The sequence below is a fragment of the Diorhabda sublineata genome, chromosome 2 (genome assembly GCF_026230105.1).
Source record: "Diorhabda sublineata isolate icDioSubl1.1 chromosome 2, icDioSubl1.1, whole genome shotgun sequence".
Taxonomy (NCBI): Eukaryota; Metazoa; Arthropoda; class Insecta; order Coleoptera; family Chrysomelidae; genus Diorhabda; species Diorhabda sublineata.
The window spans coordinates 7,743,265-7,767,801 of NC_079475.1; the positions used below are offsets into that span (position 1 = coordinate 7,743,265).

The window sequence follows — 24,537 nt, forward strand, 5'->3', positions numbered from 1 at the left end:
AGACGGCCTTGATTGTTCTAGCTTTACTTGAGCCTTTAGTACAGCCATTCCCATTCAAACGATCGCAATTTTAAAGACCTTCATCGATCTTCTGGAACATTTGGAATTAAGATCATCTTACTCTCCTCTTCAAACCCGACTTGGTCGCAAAGTATGCTTTTTATTTTTAAGGGGTGAAAATCACCCCTTAAATTGAAAACTAATGAATTAAAGCGGTAATGAGCTATAGTTATGTTCAAATATAATAAATGTTGATTGTTTTGTATCAAGACTTTGATATTTTGATATTTTACAGCTTATCTACCCTTAAAAACAACCCCTCATATAAAGATTATTTAAAAAATGTGGTAAAAAATATGAAATTTTTTTTATTTTGGATCGCAATAGGAGCATTTTTCTTTCTTCAAGTATAAGAAATCTGACCCTCAATATTTTTAATAATGCAACCACCAAAAACCACCCCTCAGAATGGAGAAAATTGCAAATTACTAAATGGAAGCAACTATTGGGCTCATTTATTCAAACATGTGAAATGATTGTTGTTTTTTTACAATGTAAGTAATATTTCTATTTTTTATATGCAACTACCCTTAAAAACTACCCTAATACAGTTATTTAATAAACTTAAAAACTTTCTTTAAGAGTTACGTCGGAAGAAGCGCGTGGGAATCCAGAGGAGACACAGCATGTATAAAAGAATAAATACTCCATAAAGATGAAAACTTGACGTTTCGTGATTTTGCAGCATTATCTCTAGAAAAATTTATTCGGTTTTTTAATAATAACTCGGCTTCCCCTTAAGCTTTTTGCATTCATCCATACATCATTTTGTAGGGAATTTCATAAGCTACAAAATCATGAGAGTTGCAACCCTTCTAGGCCCTTTTCCTCAAAGAATTTTGATGTTAAAGGGTAAAAAAGACTTACTTATACTTATATCTTATATCTCGTTTAATTTTCAAGCTACGTGAGCTTAAAAAAAGCAAAATGTTCAATAAAATACAAGCTAAATTTTAGTTACAAAATATTCTTTCGTTTATCCAATAGTTGTTGAGATTTTTTGAAAAAATAACGTTTTTTTTTTAAATTTGAGTTACTTAACTTATTTTCGTCATAACTCGCTTAATTTTCATGTTAAACGGTTTCAGAAAAGCTCATTTGAAAGGTCTGAAAAAGTACTTTAAAAAGTTATCACAATTTTTTATGAAAAATTGATCGTTTTTCCGTTTTTGAGCTCAAACCTCTGCATAAATTTACGAAAAAGAAAAAATTGACTTTCCGTGACTCCTAACATGGTGAATATTATTTAAAAAATTCAATTTAAACCAACTAATTTCTTTGTTTTTTTATAAGCTTCATTTTTGATAAAAATAATTTTTTCCAGAAAACGCGTAATTTTCGAGTTTTTCGTGAAAAAATGTTGAGAAACGTGTTTATTTTTTAATTTTCAATTGCGAATAACTCAGAAATATGTAGAGAAGGGAGACATCTTAGATAATTGGTATAGGTACAAGCCCAAACACCATTTTCAACATTATTCTGGTAGGAATTAGATAGTCAATAGGAGAGCGCCATCTACTTGATAAATACGCAAAATATATTGAATATAGACAGTAATCTGTAATGTCACAGTATACTTGGAAATGTTGACTAATTTAATAGTTTTTACTCATGTTCAGTCAATGTGTGTTGGTTGGTGTAGTGTACATATATCAAATATATTTTATACGCGTGTTTTTGATATTAGAAAGACGATTTTCGTAATTTGCAAATAAGTGTTTTTACTATTTAGTGCAGTAATTGGATAACAATATTTTCGGTGTTATTGAGCATCCGTTCATATATGATTTAAGTAAGTTTTTTTATTCCAACGTTTAATAGTTATATTTTTTGCAGAAATTGCGTCATAGACATCAAGAAGTAGGGTTATATTACAAGTTATATTGAAACTAAACGTTAATACGATATATTTTTATAGTAATTATAAATAGATACTACTAGATTTTTATTATTTTAAAATCCATAAGAATTATTAAGGATAACCAACTGTTAGATAATAATATACATGACCTTACTTATACCTGTTTCTAGTGGCCATATGAAAAGCCGAATCTATTAACAACAAGCAAAAAAGTAATAATCGATGAGTAATGCTATATTTTGCGTTGTATGTATATTTATTTTAACATAATAAAACCAGGTATTAAATTTTATATCAACTATTCAGATTTCAATTTATCCTTTAATACTCGGTTAATAAATTGAATAATTTTAAATTATTTTAACCTTGACATCAAGAAGTAATTGAATCAGAGTACTTAATAATTCTTAATATAAGTGATTGAATTTCTTATTTTTACTTGTGCAGGTATCAGTTTAAATAGGTGCAAAAAAACAACAACACCACATTAATAATTGTTTATAAGTTATTTCAATTGCTAATAGTTAAGTAATATATAATGATACATACCTTTTTCGACTAACAGTTGATGGTTTATGCAAAGATACTTTTTTTTGTAATAATTGTGATAAATGAGGTTGACTAAGGGTTTACAACATTGGGAGTTTAAAATATAATTAAAATATGCTGGAATATTGTCAGAATGATATAAAATTATGATGAATGAGTATAAGAATCAATTAATTCCGTAAATTTGATAGGAAAATGTATAGAAATATTAAGAAAGGAAATTAAAAACAGTTTCAAAGGAAAATCTACTATATGGACAGTTGAATGAAAGATATAGAAGTAATTTCAATAGAGGATATTTCATTTAGAAGTCCATGGGATAGAAACACAAAATAGTCATTGCTATGGATTATGTTAGATGTCTTTGCTATATTTATGCTTTGCTCCACTTTCCTGTCTGCTATCATATAGTTCTATGTTTGATTCAGTCTTCACTTACATTTTTTTTTCTTTCCATATTCTTTTTGCATGTCTAGTGCTCTGCATTGATCATGTTCGCAGTTGTATTTCTTCTATATTATCCATTAAAGGTTTTATTTCTATTTCATTGCTCAGCATTACCATCCATACTTTATTTTTGTAAATAAATATACTCTTCTTAAAATTTTTCCTCCATTGCTTGTACTTTAATTTGTTATCCAAGATTTCCAATGAACATAAAGATTAGTTTATATATTGTTGTAAAGATTTTTAACTTGGTCTCGTGGGTGATTACTTTTTTGTTAACGATTGCATTACCTACATTATACTAAAGTTTTCTTGTTTTCTCTATTCGTTGGTTTATTTTTAGTCTTAGGGAGCTTTGCTCATAAATTTTGGAATCTTTTGAGCTGTTCTATTTTGGGCTATCATCTTTTTCTATTCTTGTAGTTATTTTCTTCTTCTTATTTAACCAGCTGTAAGGTCCTTGAAAATCAAGGCCTTTTCAACAATCAACTGCCAATTCTTTCTACAACGTCGAACCTCTAGCTGGATCAGGTCCGCCCCAACGTCCTCCAACCAACGAAGGCGGGGTCTTCTCAGTCACCGTCCTCCAGGAACACTTCATACATGGCTCTGTGCGGGTATCCATCAGAAGAATTTTTAGATGACCTTACTAGAAGTGGTGGATCTTGATGAGCTTGTGCACGTTTCAAGATCAAATCGATTTGATATTGAAACAAGCAATTGTCTTAGCAAGATCCACCATTTGTAGTGAGGTCATCAAAACAAAAGACATTCGAGGAGTTTTTGATGGTTAGAAGTTGAATATGAAATATTTTTTGAGAAAAAGAAGAAAAGGCACAAAATTATTTTTATTTAAATAGGGATCGCCAAGTTTGAAAAACCTGGCAGACCTTTTTCTTTTTTTGAATTTTTCAAAAACTATAAATGCACGTAATATTTGATTTGCGCACCTAAATGGCACCTAAAAGCCCCTTATTTATGTTAAATTTTTAGTCCTTTTTTTGACTTGGACCACTCAATTTTATAGGGGCTTAATAGCCACATCTCCTACACAGGATTGAAAGTTCCTTTGTTAAAAAATAGTAATTGCTCACATTGGTTGAAAAAAATAGATTGTTGATTGTGGTTCACTACTTTAGAACTGAAATAGAGTGTATATGAATATGAAATAATTGAATTTTTGAAAACAATATTGCAATATAATGGAAGCTGTAGTTACAAAACTTGATTACTCTTCCACTTTAAGAAAGATAATTATCTGTCCATTTTGTGATTTATGTAACCCATTCTCATTCACATTTACTTACTCACAACATTTTGTACTGACTGCAGTTTTGCTTAATCAACTTATTTTATTTCTAAGATAAACAACATAAATAGATAACCCCTTAGCTTAACATTAAATTATATTTATTACTTTTTTTTTATCAATAAAAAAAGCAATCAATCAAAATAATCACCGATAACATTAAAAAATTTTAATTGCATACATTAAATCAGTTTGTTTGATTATATATTACAAACAGTCCTGGAACACTAAATTATTGCAAAAATTGTGGATCATGTACAAAATAACTTAATAATGGAATGTAGGTGGTCGAAAAAAGTCTGGTAAACCAAGTTTTCTATTACATTTTATGGTTTCACTTAAGTGTTTCAACTATACCTGCAACATACATTAGATGGGGACCAAATAGTTATAGTTATAGATCAAAGACCTATTAGCTTGCTCACCATTTTATATAAATGATTTGAAAAAATCTACTAAATGGCGTCCTGGAAGAGAGTAAAGTTATAACAGCAACACTCATAGGCTAGTCAATAAAATAAATGGAGATTTTGAAGCTTATCAGCCTTCCTGGAAATTACACAAGCCTTATAGCACGAAGGATTACACTAAAGACTTACCATTTACTCACTACAAATTACTGGAATCCTACTGTACAAATAGATACAATAACATACACACCGATCTCCATCCAATCCTGTGTGGAGTCCCCCAAGGAAGTGTCTTAGAACTGGCTCTGCACTTAACGTATACAGCTGATCTACCGGTAAAACAAAAGGGGCAACAATCGCTGATGACACTTCCATATTATCAACCTACATTGATTCTACATCAGCCTTAAGGAAGTTGCTGCTAAATCTAAACAAAATACAGATTTGGTTTGAACAGTGGCACATTCATGCTATTTATGTGTAAAGGACTTTTTTTACTTATATAATGACAATAATCGTCGAAAAAAGCTGCTTTATACACTTGTTATATAAATAACTACTAACATGAGTGCTGAATCATTGTATTGCTATGTTATAGCAAATAATTGATTAATGGAATGGAAGATTTTGTTTTCTTTCAGGTAAATTTCAACACTGGAGGTGCATAGTAAATGATTCCTCGGGATGACCCCCATCTGAGGGGCAAAGCGGGAAAATCAACTCTACAAGAAAAAGTTGGTGTGTTCTATTATTCATTAGGACTCTTTTGCATCACTTATCCAATTTGTGTTCTGTGCTTTGCTATTTTTATAATTATTGTATCATGGTAAGTATAGAATATAATTTTTAATTCGTAATCTTCAAAGTGTTCATGCATCTTAACAACAAACGTCCCTTTGTTGATTTCATACAGTATGGTGCAAATACTTGTTTACATGTTTTCCACATTAAATTTTATCTTCATCTATGTTCAACATATCTAATTACTATTTTGAAGAGTTATTATCTGGAGAATTTTAATTTGTGTTTTTATGTTCCGCCTTTACTATGTATTTATTGAGCTATTAATTTTTTATTGTAAATAATTTATTTTCACGCCAATGAATAAATGAATGAAGGTCCTTGATCATTTTTTTTAATTACATGGGTTAATTTACAAACATTCAGAGTGTGTCTACTTAAGTTGGAAATTGGTTAATGTGAAAAACTTTTTTATTAGTGGTTTTATGAAAAAAAGTTTTTCTTGATAAAAAGCTCTGCATGGTCCAAAAGTTGAAAAGCAACCATCAGATATCAATTTTTTAAAACAGTATACGAGTTTGTCAAAAAATTTGAATTTTGTGCAAGAGTAATAAATTATCTTTATTTTTTACAATTCAGATAAATGTTATAAACGAAAGTTGTTTTGATTTAAAAGTTATATTAAAATATGCAATTACAGTCATTTGTTATGAAATTCAGGTTTTGTTATTATTTTCTAATCATTCCGTATTAATTATTCTATTATTTTTATCAGGTAAGAGAGATAAATTGTATCCAGCCAGAATAACTATTACGAAACCATTAGTAAATATTAACAAAACCTGAATTTTTATAATAAATGACTGTAATTGCATATTTGAATATAACTTTTAAATCAAAATAACTTAATAACATTTTTCTAAATTGTGAAAAATAAAAACACTACTCTTGCAGAAATTTCAAATTTTTTGACAAACCTCGTATACTGCTTTAAAAAGTTGATATCTGATGGTTGCATTTTAACTTTTGGACCATGCAGAACTTTTTATCAAGAATAACTTTTTTCATAACCTTTTAAAACACGTGTTTTTGAACATATTTCACAATTTTGAATTGAAGCTCCAAAATTTTTTCATATTTTAATCAACTATTGGACAGGATACTTAATAAGAAATCTTTTAACAAACAAATGTGGTTAAAGTTTTTTTATAACGTCAAAAAAAATTCTTTAAATTTACGTTCTAGCGCCGACGCACCATCGTTCGTTTTGATATCGAAGCCCCAAATTTTTACAAATTTCTTTGAACTGTTGCAAAGGACACTCAATAAGGAATTTTTTAACAAAACATTGTGGTTCAAGTTTTTTTCATAACGTCAAAAAAAATTCAATAAGTTTACGCTTTAGCGCTGACATGCATCGTTCGTTTTGATATCGAAGCTCAAATTTCATTCAACTATTGCAAAGGACATTTACTAAGGAATCTTTTAACAAAAAATTGTGGTTCAAGTTTTTTTTATAACGTAAAAAAAAGTTTACGTTTGAGCGCTGACGCGCATCGTTTTCGAACTTTATTTAACTATTGCAAAGGACACTTGATAAGAAACCTATTAACAAAAAAATGTGATGTGATATAATTAATTTTGATCTAATCCAAGCAATAAATTCCAATGTTAAACTTAATTGAATCTGAAAATTCAATGTTTAGCAAAAAATAAGAATAACTTATCAAATTCAAAATTTGGAACGAATCTATGGTTAGAAAAACCAATATTTGACTAAATCTGACTGGGAAAATGAAAATAAATGAAATTCAACTAGACTGTCTTCAGATTTTTGCAAGTACGCCTTACCAAACAAGAAAAGATTATCAAATTTGTATAAATATTTTTACATTAGATTAGAACAAAATTATTTCGTAAAAATAATTATATTGGACTTTGTTACAATCATTAATTTTGTATGATTCAAATATTATGTATATACATAAGATAATTAAAGTTTCTCAAATACTGAAATACCCATGATTATTCTTAAAATCACAAAATTTTTTATGTAATGTTCCATTATTTAATCAGCCGATTAACCAACCATGAAGATACTGATAAGCATTTCAATCATATTCATATTACATCACTCAATAAGTCGTGTGACTGACACACAAATGGCGCTGTCATTGTCAAATCCATATGACGTTTACGAAGTACCAACTTTCAAAAAACTATGTGCAAAATTTCATAACATCTCCAGAACGGAATTTTTTATATCAATTCTTACACTTTGTACAATTTTTTTGCAGGCTGCCATTAATGAACGTATCGTTCCCTGGGGAAGCTCCCCAAGTGTGGACAGCAAATTTCAATACAACCGATGTTCAACAACCCTACTGTTATGTCCAGCAAGTAGTTCTAAGAGTAGCAGTTTTACCGTGGAAAGATGATCTCACGTTAGGGGATGCCTTTCGAGCTCCCCTCTATGAAGCTTTCAAATTGTTAGATATTGTAAGAAATTATCAAGACCAAAATAGGTAACAATTTCTTCTTAATTAAATGTGTCCGTTGATGAAGTGAATGGTTCATGGTAACCTGTAGGTAGTTAAATTAACATTGTTTTTTTTTAGTTTGAAAAATTTGGGTCATGTTTGTCTTCATGTGGAAGCAATTAAAAAAACAAATGACAAATCAAATATTCTTCCGCAATATAATTGTTTGATATTGTCGCCAGCGAATCTCTGGAATCAAGACGTACAAGAATTTTCTCAAGATAGTTCATTACTCACTACGATATTCAATCATCATGTAAGTTACAATTTTATATCGAAGTTGGTACATTTCAGTTACATGTCGTTCTCTATTATTATAATCCGAAGCTTCTGTAAACTTATACAACACTGTAGTGTATACTTAAATTTAATTTATTCGTTTTTCTCATTTATTTGAACTGTTTTGATGGGGTGGATTTATTACTTAATTCATTTATACACTTACACCAAATCAGTGATGCAGGTTTTCTAGCCGACGATAAGGAATAATGCAGCCGCAGTTGTATTCGCCCTTCCCCCATTTAAATAAAAAAAATTCAAAAAACACTACTACAAAAACAAAATAAAAATATATATCACCAAATCGAGAAGAGCCGTTTTCACTTACACCAGAGCTCTCCTTTCATTTTCTTCTGGCCAATGGTCGTTCGGTTTTCCTCCTTTCCAAACAGGACAGCAAACACAAAATCCATGCAACCTCCACAACCCCAGCCCTATAGAGGAGCTTCTCCCATATCAAATCCAACAAAGCTTCCTCCTATAAAAATTTTCCCTTATCATACCTAAAAATTATCCAACGAATCTCTTTCTCTCTTTACACTAAATACACTAAACCACGCACTAAGACTTATTTACACTAAACACTTATTTAATTTTTAACATATTAATGTATTTAAACACGCTGTTTACTTGTCTATTACCAATTTTTCGGGATTATATCAGATTATTTGCATTACATAAGCAAGCTACTATACAAAACGGATCTCTCGGTAATTCGGTTCTAGAATAAAAAACCGAAGGTTTTAGAATAGGTTTGCCGTTCCTGGAAATGCGTACCTGGCGCGTCCACCACATAATCAGGACTGGTTTCACGATCCGTTTCGTGGACGAGTTCTTAACAATAATTTATGTAAAATGGTTTTTTTGGTGTGTGGGATAAATTTAAAACTCTTAGTATATTAAATCTAATTTATTTATAGTACCTTATAACAACAATCTGAGTAAGACACTGGTCAACATACTAGTTATGTAATTTGACTTTTATTTGTATCACAATTGCAATTCTAATAAAACTACCCTTGCAGTACAATTGTCGAATGTTTAGAAATTTTTTGCCAAATGTTTGGAATCTGATAATTTACTAATAAAAAGTATCCCCATCACCAAAATTTTAATTTTTGAAATATTCTATTAAACAGAAGCTGATTCAGGACCTATATGAGTATGTGCTTTCTTAAAAATACTTCATTTTTCATACTAAAACACAAATTTAAATTAAATAGAACTCAAGAGACACTTGATAGGAGATTTCTTCCAAAAATTGTTGAACTGCATCCCAGAATTTGATCATTTCTGCCTCTAAAATCAGAAATATAAATCTCCTGTCAGGAATAAACAAGGTACTTAGGGTAGTTGGGGCTTGAATGACATTTGACGATATCCCCAAATTCCAACTATCAGACTCCCCAAGCAATCTACTCCTGCTACAGTCACCATCATTCCACATTCTGGAATTTCTAAAAGAAGTGGTATTAATATATCAGCTGTAGGCACTGAGGATCCCCAAAGTAGCAGCAAGCAAAGGGGGCACAATAGATCCTTGGGGTCGCAGTATACATCACATCCTAATAGTACATGATCGAGTCCCATTTTGTAATCTGCGTTCACATGTTTGGGTTTTTTTATCATTTTCATTATCAGTCCTTTAATAATGTTTTGATATTTGACTTCAATAGTCATAGAATGCTAATCTAGGGTCAGAAAAAAGTGATGATGAACAAACAATCCTGACCTACAATTAAGAATGACAAAAAGATCTTCGATTGACTAACGTCAAATAAGAAATTGGTCCTCAAGATTACAAGAATACCCCCATGACCTTTCTAGCAGCGTATTGTCTTAATCACTTCATAAAATGAATGTTAGAGATTAAATCCTTATTTAGATTCGATTGTGCACAATATTTTCGTGTTTTAAATTAGTTATGCATTATCCTTGGATATGTTATTGTACGAGTAAATTTGATGTAAAAATTTAGATTATCCTAAAACAAATATTTACCGAACGAAAAAACGATATTGCAAAATTTTACCTTAATATAAAAACAAGATAAGATTTAAATATAGTTGCTGCATAAATATATTAGATAAAAACCATTTTGTTTTTAAATAGAATAAAACTATAATGATAGCAATTAGTATATTATAAAGAAAACTTGATTTAAAAAAAAACAGATCATTAATTTCATTATTAAAAATAATTTGGATAATGATATTTATTAGAATATACAAAAACAGGTGGTTAAGGATGGAAAAGGGGAATAAATAGAAAGAATAGGATGTAATCCGTATAATGTAAAGAGATAAATAAAACCATCGAAAAGGAAATCCGAAAAGATATAACCTTATGAGACCAACTTAATAAAAGAGTGTATAGAGAACAATGAACATAAAAGTATTAAAATCCAAGTTAACAACAGGAAGAACAAAACTTTTTGAGATGAAAAACCATCAGTTGGATTAAGAATGAATGTGAGCGAAACAAAGATAATGAGGGATACAATAACATATATAATCATAGAATATCATATTGATAATATACTATAATGAACAGAAGAATTAGTTTTACTTGGGTAGCATTTGGTAAATTTCGTCATATCCTAAAAGACAGACCCATTCCCAGTAACCTAAAAAGTATATGAATGATCTATCTTCACGTCTTGGAAACACTCAAAGGAAAAAGCGTAAATCAATTAAGAACAACAGATAAGGCAATGAAGAGAGCCTTGCTATGATCCATAAATTAGAAGACTTACAACTGACTTTATAGCTGAAGTTGAAAGGGCAGTGGGTAGGTCATGTGGGAAAACAAGACAAATAAATATGGACCATAATGGTCACAACATAGCGACCAACATAGAACAGAGAAAAAGTAGGAAAAGCCCAAAAGAGCTGGCTTGATTACATTAAGAGAGTAGCAGGCGGATAAGGAGAGGCCTATGTCCAGGATTGGATGGACAATGGCTAATGAAGAAGAATCACTCTTTCCTTCCTTCTAATTTGACTTTTCTATACATGTAGCAATCGAATATTCTAGGATATAAGAACAAGAATTTTCAAATTTCAAGTAATAGTAAATTTTTGGAATAAATAATTGAAATCTAGTTGCGTCAAAATATTTTCAAGAATTGTCTTATCTGTAATAAAAATATGTGCCAAATGTAATGAAGTACTTGTGATTGAAAATTATTAAGTAACATTGAAATTATCTTCTATTTTTAGACTTTCCAAAAAGGGAAAACATCAATTTCTGATATGGTTTTCGGTATGCAGCTTTTTGATACTGGTATTAAAAGGTACCCCTTAAGAAGCAGGCAAAGAATAATGCAATATGCTTTAACTTTGTTTTTCAAAGAATATGATTCAGTGTAAGTATTACAAATGTCATCATTATGAATAAATAAATGTGAAACATATTGAAACTTGATGTAAAATTTCATGAAATTTTTATTTTTCTATAGTTTATAAAAAACTTTCAAAATAATGTATATGGATTATCTACTTTCTATGATAGGCAAACTAGTTTTTGAAATAAAACACAATGGGATGATTCTTCTATGGAACTTTTGTGCAATTTTTTTCAAAAAATTGAAGTGATGAAATTCATTTTATAAAAGATTAGAATTATGAATATTCATAAATATCGACTGGTGCGTCACTATTGTCAATTTTTGAAGTATATGTTTACAAAAAATCCTACTATAAATTATTTTGATGGATATCTTCCAAACTTTTGATCTTTTTTCCGTTTACAAAGAACTTTTTGACTTGTAGTACCATTTGGAGTCTAATTCTGTGCCACAGAAGATTATTGATCTTGTTGAGTATGTGACACCGAAAAAAATTTTAAAATAGCTTTCCCATATCGACTGGTACATCACTTACTACGAATTTTTTAAGTAAATCATAACAAGAAGTGTTATTTTTGAAATATTTTACAAAAATTTGTTTAGAATGATTTTTGTCAACAATCAAAGATGAAGCAAGTTTTGATGTATTTTTCAGCCTTTTTCAAAAACCTTTTGACTTGTGGCAATATGTAGAGTCTAATTTTTTGCCAAAGAAGATTATATGTTAAATGTTTAACAGCAAAAAATATTTGTTCAATAGAACAATTAACAAAAATGATAAAATTCATTCTACAAAAACTAAAAATACCAATTTTTATCAATAAACTGGTACATCTCCTACTGAGAGCTTTGGGAGTAAATCGTATAAAATTACTTGATAAAATTAGTTTTTTGTTAACTTAAAATCAGAGATAAGTAAGTTATGATGTACTTTTATTTTTTTTTACAAATTTTTTGACTTGTGGCAACATTTGGAGTTAAATTTTTTGTCACAGAAGATTATTGGTCTGTTTAAATATATATTATCAAAAAATATTAGTTCAATAGAAACGAATTTTTTAATTAAATCTGAACAAAAAGTATTACTTAATTTTGATTAAAAAAAAATAACTTGTGATATCATTTCGAGGCCAAGTATTTACCATAAAAGATTGTTAAATAAAGACACAGAAAACCAATAAAATCATCCACTTATAACTTGAGTAAAACATAATCACAGAAAATACATTCAGTTACATGCAAAATCATAAAAATGGGCTCAAAATTGAGATATTTCAATTTTTATTTATTATAGCTGAATTAAATAGCAGCAAAACCTCTATTTTGATCTAAAATAAAAATCAAAATAGATTTATGAATAAATTTTATTTATAATAATCTAATAAAAACTTTTCTTTTTACACTAATTAATTGATTTTATTTTAGGTTTGTGGAAGGACTGAGAAACAAATTAACAGCAGCTTATCCCCTACATCAAGATACAACCCAGATATTAAATCACAAATTAAATGATGTGGTATTAATCAGTTACCCAGGGGAAATAAAATATATCGAACTCATTCCATTATTAGTGGCGTTCTTTTTGATTTTTCTCTACTATTATTTTTCCGTTAGAAAAATTGAAATAATCAAATCGAAATTGGGTATGGCGTTTACCGCTACTTTCACCATATTTTGCAACCTCACTATGACAATGGGAATCTGTTTTTTCTTCGGTTTAACATTAAATTCGGATGGCGGTAAAGGAATCATACCTTATTTGACTCTATTGGTGGGTTTAGAGAATGTTCTTGTTCTTACGAAAAGCGTAGCAGCGACACCATTGAATTTAGACGTTAAAATTAGAAACGCTCAAGGTTTAAGCAACGAAGGTTGGTCGATAACTAAAAATCTCTTATTAGAAATAACTGTATTAACGTTTGGTATATTTACTTTCATACCGGAAATACAAGAATTTTCCATATTCTCAATAGTCGTTCTAATAACTGATTCTTTTCTGCAGTTATTCTTCTTCTTAACGGTCCTTGGTTTAGATATGAATCGTATGACACACGCGATCGAAAAAAACCAAAAAATCCGTAGTAGCTTATTCCAAACTCAAAACGTTTTCGATAGACCTTTTACAGGTGTTAAAGGTATGGTTAGATCAAAATCTCATCCGAGATTGACAAGTTATCCCGCTAATATTGTAGCCCCACAAAAACCGAGTAACCAAGAGAAAAAAATACCGAAAAGAGTGAAATTGTTCAACATTTGGGCACAAACGAGGATATTCCAAAGATCGTTTATGTTACTAATGATAATCTACATTAGCATTATAGCATATAAAAGCGATTTGATGAATCAATACATCCTTAAAACTGAAGAAAAATCTGTGGAAAATAGTACAATGTTTTATCATGATACACTATCTACTCTAAATTTATATCCAATTCCTAATAGGTCTGTAAATATAAATTATGTTACGTATAGTCCTTTGGAAGAACAGTACGAACATAATGAAACTCAAGGTATCGAAAAATTGAAACATCCTGATTATGCCGGAGGTTTGAAACCACCTTCTAGGCATTGGTCGGAAATATTGAAGAAATACAACGTTTCTCTTGGTGGCCAGGTGATTGCAGTTTTGCCAAATATTAAACTTTCTCACATTGTCAGACCAGAACAAGCAGTTATGTTACGTAATCCAAATGAGAAGTACGGTGATACATTCCATTGGCAAGCTTTGGCTGTCGCTTTAGATCCTATAGATTTTAGCGGTAAGTAAACTCTTTGATTGCCATTCGAGCAAACTTTGATTCTATTACTTCTTTGATCCATTTTCTCTTCTTTTATTCTAGTATCTATTTCATTACTTTAATCTTGACTTGCCATTTCAATTATTCTTTTAAACTATATAATTCGTAAAACGTAGATTTTAGATCTAGTATCTAAAAGAAAATAGGGTACCTGCGAAGCTATACAACCACTAACTAGCAAAGACAAATCCGTGGTATGGCCCATATATGAAAAACTTCTCTGAAAATCCTCATCCAGATCATCTACAAAACCCTAAAATCCAATAAATGTGAAGATAATGACCTTTCCCTCTGGCTAAGACAAGTACAACTTCTCTGAACATCCTTATCTAGATGAACAGTTAAGCCTGACTAAGCTAGCAGATGTAAACATCAATAGTTCTGTATGAATGATATAAAAACATTTTTTCATTATATTATTATATAAAAAATCTTCCCTGTGGCTAAAACAGCAACAAGTTCTCTTAAAATTGTCATTTATCGAACATGAACAGTCCAGTAGTTAAGAAAGCTGTTAACTTTCATTTTGAATGTTATAAAAACATTTACATTAATAATCTTGTATAAAGAACCTTCCCTGTGACTAAAAAAACCACAACTTCTCTTCAAATCCCAATTTAGATTACTCTTAGAGACATCCTCATCGTAGAACGCCTATCCCAACAATCCTCTTTGTCTAGTGTTAACATCTAATGCTCCTCCAATTCATAAACGTCTGAAAAAAATTCTTATTTAATAAGATGACATTCCTCTATTTTATATGGTTCATGGTATCATTGGCCAAGGTGCCATTGAGCACATGGGCCTTCAGATAGACCCGTCGTGACGTTACCAAAGATCTATGTCCTTCGAGGAGTCGATCAAGCGCTTTGACTTTGTCCTTTTAACGTCAATAAGCAACCTGTGAGGCTTGCCAAAATGTTTAAACCGCGTTCGTGTGAGTGCCGGGCACTCACAGATGACCCAAACGAACTGGATCTTGCAGCCATCACTCACCAGATTTTGTGGGACTTTTTTGCACTCCAGCACTAGCCTAGAGCACACCTTTTCGGACGTTGTAACTTGTAGGACAGCTCTGCTATCTGAGTAGTTTGAGTGTGTTCCTGTGGCGTTGAGGATCGCGCGTCCGCATTCCATCACTGCGAATACCTCGGCTTGGAAGACACCAGCGTGTTCACAAGCGAAAAAGATTCGTTTATTTTGGGGTGAAGAAGCCTGCTCCGTCCAAGCCATTCCTCCTGGAGCCGTCTGTTTACCAGGTGGCTCCATTATTCAGTATAGCAGGCTTGGAGTCACCGATCCACTGCTCCCGCTTAGTTATTTGTGCCTCAAAACCCTTATTGTTAACGGTTGTAGGAGTTATTTGGCGGAAGGCCCAGTAGGACTTCCAACTGCCCTAGTTGGGAACGTATGCATGGACCTTGTGATACTGAAACTGTCCAGTCGCGTTCTTGTTTTTGCTTTCCCTGCTATTTTATATAATCTAGTCTCTTATCGTACTATGGATTACCAATTTGTTTACCTTCAAATAAACTTTGACTCAGTACCCATAGTAGAAATTCTAAAAAAAATCTCTTCTGATTATAATTAGCTCTATATTTGATAAGATGTTATACACTGCTTCTCAAAGGGCAATGAGATAGTTTGGTGTTCCAGTGTTTGGTTAGGGGATTAAATGCTTATACGTCACGCAAATAGTACTTCAATTTGGATTCAATCCCGTATTGGGATTAGAAGCAACAAAATTGGACCAAGCAGCTTATTAATTTTTATATAAACAGTTAATATTTTAGATGAAGTTACTGGACATGTTCTTCCGCAAGCTGATCAACCGTTCTATCCCACATCTCCAATGGAAATTTTCCTAACGACAATTCTCTGTTTAATAAGCGTCGTCGTTCTCGCATATGCATTCGTCGTTCTCTACAGATGCATTTGTTCGAGAAATTATGCCGAATGGAGGGCTTCTTGGTTCAATGAAAAAGTAATTGAACAACAAGAAGATCAAGTGCTACTAGAAACGATGCCGGTTAGCTTAGAAGGACATAGTCAAGAAATAGAATGTATAGCAACTGATGGAACGAATATTGTAAGCGCTTGTTTAGGTAAGCACATAGATATCTGCTTTTGCCTCTCTCCATTATCGTTTCTAATTTGAATAGTTTTCTCTGTTATGTTTTAATCCTCCAACTTTCAACAATATAATTTATTTTGTTTTAAAATTGAAAAACAATGTATACTTAGATATTATTTTGATTGTGATGACCAATTTGAGTTTTTAGGTTATGTTCAAGAAATTTAATATTAAATACAGTAACAAAAAGCAGTAGGGGAGAAAATACTATCACTGGCTAGCCTTTTATAACAAATAAAGGAATTAGTCAAGGACAACACAGTTCCATGTTGTGGGTACTAGGGTATACTTCAGTAGATAGAAACTACAAATAAAGGGCCCCAAACATCCTTCAGGAAACCATATAGGAGGAAAATAAATAAAAAAAGAAACAACTACAGATTATGTGGACCCATCCACACCTTTATGTGCACTACAAAATTTCAGATTTCAATACTACTGGATAGAGCAAAAAGACTTACCCATACTGAAGCTGGTAAATGCCCTAAAATTACAATTGAAGGATCAGGAATAAAGGAACTATGATTCTTTGAGACGATCCATCCTTTATCCATTAAAACTGGATAAAGGAGAACATTGATCGTTCTGAAAAACTATGAAAATAACCCGGCAGTTAAAAGATTCATGAATGAGAGATCTTATTTGAGGTTAGAGAAGTTGTCAAAATGACTACTAAGTGTTGCATTTAAGAAAGGGGTTCAAACATCCTTAAGAAAATCAAAACTTTTCCATGGTGTAAACACTGATATGATATGAGGAAAATAAACAGAAAATATTGAACTACTGGGACATCATAGTAAAGCTGCAACAAGAGAAGTAACTATGACTAAAAAGATTAGATGAATAGCTTAGCTAGACCAAGTTTGCACTGAGGATTTTAACATAGATTCGCATGAATGGATTCAAACTGATGGAAAAAGATTGCTGCAGATTCTGTGGACCCATCCACACATTTGCCGAATGTAAAGCATCACAGATTCTACTGGATAGAGCAAGAAGACTTGCCCAAACTGAAGCTGGTAGATGCTCTAAAATTTTAATCGAAGGAACAAGAATAAAGGAATCAGTTTTTGAGATAATCCATGTAAACTGGATAAAAGAGAATAATAGATCTTTTATTTAAGAATATAATACATTTATCATTCTAAAAATATATAACATTAGCCAGCAGTTCACAGATTCATGAGTGGGAAATGTAATATGAGATTTAGAGAATTGTCCAAACGATTGATAATGTTGCAGCAAAAAATTTTCTACTTTATTTCATTATTTTGGTAGCTATCTTTTAGATCTGATCCCCCAGCGTCTATTTACTGTTTCTATACCTGAAGAAAAAGGTTACAAGCAGAAAAATATCAATCAACTGATGAAGAATTGGAGTTAGAATGCTTGTGTCACTTTCATAGGAAATCATTTTGATTAATAAAACAATATTTGAATTATCAAAGTGCTAGATCTGACTCAATAATACTGACTTATCCTCAAAAGAATACCATGTATTTATATAGGATGGAGTGGGTAGTAACATCAAACTAATGTATTACAATTATTCCTAAAATATGAACTTTGTGATTAAAATTGGTAAATATTTATTTTCCTTTCACATTTTTAGGGTCTGATGAGGTTTTCAGTCCCTTTTGTACCCATTTCTTCCACCTTTTTTTACTATTTTCCGAAACTTCTATGATTTTTCCTTTTAACCCCATTTATTTCCCAGTCTACCCTTTGTTTTATAACCTTATAGCTTTTTTCTTTTGTCCCATCTACTGTATCACACAATTTCTATTATATTTTTGTTACTGTTTTTTGTTGTTGTATTTTTGTGTCTCGGTATTATTTTATTTAGTAAATATTAATTTTTTGTTAATTTATTCTCCTCATTAGCCACTTCTGCATCTATTGTTCCCTTTTTTATCCATATATCTTCAAAATGTTCATATACCAGTACTTTTTCTCTAAATTATTGTCATTTTGATAAGTATAAAAAGCATGGGATTTCAAACTGCCCACTTGCTCTATTCCCCTATCCAAAAAAAGATTCTCCATCCACACTTCTAAAAAATAGCACCTCCCTTATGATTAAGATCGAGCATCCTATCAACTGTACAAATTAAAAATAATTTAGGACTACCCTTTATTAATTACTGTCGTATGTATTATTATTAAATTGCGAATTTTTTGTTTTTAGGTGGCCAAATAAAAGTTTTCGATAATAATACAGCCGAATTAGTTTGCGAAATCAATAGGAAACTAATTTTCACAGATCCCAAACAACCTGACCTGGCGTCAGAATTAGACGAAACGCTTTCAGATTACGAATCCGGTTCTCCACCGTCACGGGAAGATTCTTTTCCTAAACTACTCAATCGCATCAACACCGATTTTTCTTTTAGCACTGAAGATTATTCAGATCATTCCAATTCCATAGATTCGAAATATAATTTCAACAAATCATACAGGCACTTCTACTATAATCACAACTTCGATGTTCGATTGAGGAATCGGTACGAGTCTCTTAAAGAAGAAGCCGCCAAAAGGCAAAGCGTTAACGAAAATTTCATAAAAAGAAGAAGCTTGAATAAATGCGATGAAATAGATTTCAAAAATCACAAAGACGTTATGGTGTATAACGGGTGAGTTTTATTTCTATAAAAATTAATTTTTATAGTAAAAAGAATTAACTCACAACAGAAAATATTTTCAAGTGGTAGTAATAGTTAAGCATTTGATAAGGTGTGGCACAAAGGCCTTCTTCCATCTTACTTCAAATTACTCAAGTCGTACTTAACAAGCAGAGAGTTCAGAACCAATATCAATGGAGAAGAATTAGACACATTCTGGAGTACCACAAGGCAGCGTTCTGAGGTCACGAAGATCCAGCAACTATGACAGCTCACCTTCAAAATCACTCAACAGAAGATTGGACGAGGAAGTGGAAAATAAAAATAAATGAAACATCTTCACAAATAGTTTGAGAAAAAACCAAGAACCATGAGTCACTATAAATAATACAAAAAATACCAGAAACACATTCAGTCCGTTATCTTGGAATACATCTGGATTCAAAACTAAACTGGAAAAAGTACGTAATTAAAAAGAGAATGATAACTATGGACCAAAAGATTTTTATCTATAAGATTGTGATGAAACCAATACGAACTTGAAGCATAAAACTTTGGGATTGTGCCAATAAATCGAGTACCTCTAGAGGTCCCAATCGTGTAAATACACCTTGGTGTGCATCGAATGATACTCTCCATAAAGGTCTTGGCATACAGTACATCACAGAAGAAATTCAGAAGCATAGCAGCAAATATCATGATCCACTACCAGGACATATAATCCTCTAATGAAACCATTATTAGAACCCCAAAGTGAAAGACTACTCCCTATAGATTTCAAATGAAATATAGTGGCCCCTTCTCTGGAAGAGACCTTATTGTGCCAATGAAGAACTTCTATGCTAGCTAATTAACGTATAGAATATTTTTAGATTTGACTGCTGATTTATATACAAATAAAAAAAGTAGTAATGTAATTTTGTATAAAGTACATCCCACTTTAACAATTTTCCTATTTCAGATCTAGTTCTGGAGGTGATGGTATATCTGCAGACGAAAGTACCGAATGCGTGGATATTTCAGATTGTAAACTATCACCGATATGGTGTATGGACTATTTAGATAATTTAATTGTCATAGGCTGCGCAGATGGAAGATTGGAATTTTGGGAAGCCTCCTCTGGAGACTTGAAGGTATGTATGTGTACAATATACACTGCGAAGCAAGGGATCTAATGTCCCCTTGTCTTGCTGCGGCACTTATTTGATCTATTAATCCTTTCCTTTTAAAAAGTTTAGGATGTGGCAGCTAAATATTTTCATCTTCTGTTTCATTTGCACCAAGGTGTAAAGAAGATTCGATTAATTGATCTAATTGCATAGATTTTTCTGTGGTTCTAGGTTTCCAGGAGTATCTTTGTCTGTGTCAACCCTTGTAGATTGCCACAGATCATATGATGAGTGTATTTGCCCTACACTGGCAAGTATGTCCGTTATTTCATTTCTCTCCATTCCAGTGTGTTCTGGATTACTGTAATAATTCCTTTCTAAATTGAATTGGACACATTTTTCAATTTCTGCTTGATAAATACATATTGCACAAGCTTGTAGAGTGTTTGGTTCTGAGCCCGTACACTCCTACTCCAGTTTTTTCTGCTGTTTTAGAGCCATCTGTTTATCATTAGATACCATTTCTGATATGGTATTTTGATTCCCTTTACTTTTACTGTTTGGCTTTGAAATCAATCTTGCTGCTGCATGTCCCAAATTTGATCACTTTTCGAGGGAGGTATATTTGTACCTTTCTGATATTGATTCTTGTGTTCATACCGATTCGGTATGAACACATCTTGAGGTCATAATCCCAATTTTTCCCTGTGAAGTTTCTGCACACCATCAAGGTTTCTTCTCTGGCTTCTTTTCATGTTTGTCCCAGAGGAGTTGACTACCTAAGGTGAGTCCCATATAGTTCTAATAATAACTAATATAAATTTACAGTGTATTTTCGAAGATGGTTCGGAATCTGGAATAAACCATCTGAAAATAGTCGGTGCCAAAGTAATAGCTGTAAGACTGTGCGGTTCATTGGAATTGTTTCAATTACAAACGTTTAATCAGGGTAGGCCCGTCGATTGGAATTTTACGTGCGCTTATAGAAGAATGCACGTTAGGACTGCCTCTGCTGGATCTATTTCAGAGAAAGACCTTAAAAAACAGGTAAGGACACATATCCGTTATAAACTTTCGATATATTTATTTAGGATACCTATATGAAGTATAATCAAATTTTATTTTATCTAATGGGGCCAAATGTAACACCAGAAAATACATAAAAGATCCAAAACAAGAAGTTCGACAGACGAAATAAAATTGAATGGTAAACAAATAACGAAAGCAGCCAAGAGTAACGAGAAACTATAAAGAAGAATAATTTAAAACAAGGAATGATTGACCTTTAAAAAAATACTTAACAATGCTTCCAAGCGTTAGCCATAATCTAAGTTATTAAATAGTTTTATAAGGTTTTACCAATAACAAAGAAAAGTATATGAGATCTCCTTCCAGATTTAACAACAAACGCTTATGCCATAAAAGCAATAAACAAAAAGGAAAAAAAGAATAATATGTAGTGGAGAGAAAGATATATGATAATTGTTGGGAACAATGTGAAACCAGAAGAGAAAATAAGAACAAAGATATGTAAAGGCTCGAATACTCAACTGGACTGAATACAGAAAAATAAGGATATCGATAAATATAATAAGAAAGGTAACATAATGCCCTCCAAGAAGGGTTAGATTCTAAAAAGACTTGCTGAAACAAGATAGAAAATAAATAGATTTAAATTTTATGCATCTCTTCATGAGACCAAACATGACACCAGAAGAGTTAAGGAGTCTAAAGATTCAACTGGACTGGACATACAACAAGAAAGAGACATAAAAAAAGTGACATTATGATCAAGAAGAAGAGGTTGATTAAGAAAAACTTGTAGGAATAAGATTGGAATAAATGGATGTATGTAATAATAGAAATATCTTTCTAAAAGGAGTCCAAAGATGCACATAAGCTCAAAGACTCAACTGAACGGAACGTCTAATAAGAAAAAAATAACATTATTGAGAAGGAAGGATAGGTCAAGAAAGACTTGGAGAAACAAGATTAAAAAAGGAATGGCTGTTTATTTATAAACTATGTGATATCTACGTGGTATAAAACATGACACCATAAGGGAAAAGGAAACCAAAAATTCAACAGACATAATTAAAAAAGTAAAATTGTTATTGAGAACAAGGGATAGATCATGGAAAAACTATATTGAAAGGAATGGATGTTTATAAAGTGGTGGATAAAAGAATATCAAAGATAGATAAAGGCTCAAAAACTCGGGCTTTAGCATATAATAGGAAGATCATTCTAGAAGCAATAGGCTAAGGATGAATTTGAAGAAAAACATATGACGGAACAAAAAATGTAACAGGAGCCAATGCCAACTAATTACTATAGAAATAAAAGAGTGATTCAAATTAAAGATAGTATTTGGAAATGCCTAAATTGTTTGTCATAGTTTTGAGAATTCAATGGTTTAATGAGCATATGTTAACTCATAAAAAACGGAACTGTATAAAATCCTCTTTAGTAGACATATGCGATAAAAATTGCAGTAATAAACAAAAATGAAAAGAGGAGGAATTAAATATAGTTAAGAGATATATAAGAGAACAACATTAAAACCAAACATCACACAATAATAGAAAATAAGATCAATGATAAGTAATAGTTTTGATTGATTGAATTGGTCACATAACAAGAAGATCGATAGTCATAATAGAGAAGAAAGAAGAGAACAAGAGCAAAACAGAAAGTAACAAAAAATTTATTCAATGCAGACAACAGCTGCAAGAAACTAGAGAAAAAAATAAAGGAAAACCTAGGAATGATTCATGTCAATAAAGGATCTACAAATTCTTAAGAATTGCATTGCTAAAACCGCAAATATTATAAAGTTGTAATTTTATCTTGTTTTACCTTCCATATTTTAGACTTATAGTGATGAAGACTTGCGTGTAATCAAAATCCATTCCATCAAAGCCCACCAGCAACCGGTGATGTGCTTAGATTGCGAAGGAGGAAGGATCTTGACTGGAAGTCAAGACCATACATTGAAAGTTTTCAAATTAGAAGATGGTAATCCTGTATACACTTTACATGGACATTGCGGACCTATTACCTGTCTGTTTATAGATAGAGTAAATCCTGCAACGTCCGGAAGTGGTTCGCAGGATGGAATGTTGTGCGTCTGGGATTTACTCACAGGTAAAAAATAGTGATTGAGGGAGAATATACGTAGAAGCTGTTTTTTTTTTATTTACAAATTGTCTTGTAGGTGCATGTATGTACAGCATCCAAGCCCACGACGGAAGCATAAGTTCGCTGACTTATTCGGAAAGTTACGTAATTTCCTTAGGTACAGACGAAAGACTTTGCGTTTGGGAACGTTTTCAAGGAAATCTACTTACAACTATTCACGTTTCGCATACGTTTTCTACGCAAGTTTTAATGTTGGCGCAACATTTAGTAGTGACTGCTCGTAGTGGTGGTTTGATCGTTTGGGACGTTCGAACGGGTGATTGCGTAAGGACAATAACGTTAGGACGGGAACACTTCGTGTTTATAAATAAGTTGTTGTTACTTAGGGACGCAGTGTTGTGCGATTATGGAAAACAATTGATGCTCGTTAGATTTCCTTTAATGACACACAAATTCGATTAAGACCAAAAAGATTTAATTTATTTAATCAAATTTAACCTGTAGTCGCAAAGATACAATTTATATTTAATATATGAATATAATATTCGTGCCTTCACTATTTTTTCGATTATTGTTTTTTATTTTATTACAAAAATCGTTGTTATTAATTTATTGAATTATATAACTATTTATTTAAAAAAAATGAAACGCGACATTTGTAAGCAAGTGGTCAAGCGGATTGATTGCTTTAAATACTGTTTAGAATACAACAAATGTCGTAAAAAAATTGGCCTTACTTTGGACAATTACGTCTGTACTATTTTTGTAATTGTTAATAAATCTTTTTACAATAACAATTGGTAGTTTTATTTGAATACACTGAACAAAAAAATCAATCAAATCGCATACAGTCTAGCAAAAAATCTGTAGCTTCATAATGAGTAGTCTATGCTCATATTGAGTTATATCTTTGTCTAAGAAACGGAATCCTAAACACTGAAAAAGCGTTATAATTAACAATAAAGAAAATACAAGCTTAAATTCGTAAAAATAATAATTTATTTGAAATTAACCTATCAATATTTAGTGTTCCATCCCTTGATCCTAATAACATCGTCAAATCGCTTTTCATGGATCTACAACAACCTACAGTTTGTGTACGGGCATTGTCCTGCATTAGGGTGAAGTTTTCGCCGATTAAACTGGCGTAGGAAATGACGTGATATCTTAAAATTTCTTCTATATATCG

At 31.4% G+C, this 24,537-nt stretch overlaps 1 protein-coding gene across 2 annotated transcripts; it reads left to right on the forward strand.

Moving 5' to 3' along the window:
* Nucleotides 1–1,628: 1,628 nt before the first annotated feature.
* LOC130452967 (sterol regulatory element-binding protein cleavage-activating protein) lies at nt 1,629–24,145 on the forward strand. Of its 2 annotated transcripts, none has more exons than XM_056792521.1 (12): nt 1,629–1,852; nt 5,278–5,462; nt 7,675–7,902; nt 7,996–8,173; nt 11,418–11,563; nt 12,971–14,304; nt 16,137–16,448; nt 18,666–19,110; nt 20,060–20,231; nt 21,036–21,254; nt 23,081–23,354; nt 23,425–24,145. In XM_056792521.1, exons 2-12 carry the CDS (start codon nt 5,308–5,310, stop codon nt 23,808–23,810), a joined length of 3,849 nt encoding a protein of 1,282 aa, XP_056648499.1. In that variant the 5' UTR covers nt 1,629–1,852; nt 5,278–5,307; the 3' UTR covers nt 23,811–24,145. The 2 variants fall into 2 exon arrangements, with proteins under 2 accessions (XP_056648499.1, XP_056648497.1); XM_056792519.1 differs by having other exon boundaries at nt 1,661–1,852; nt 16,125–16,448.
* Nucleotides 24,146–24,537: the final 392 nt, after the last annotated feature.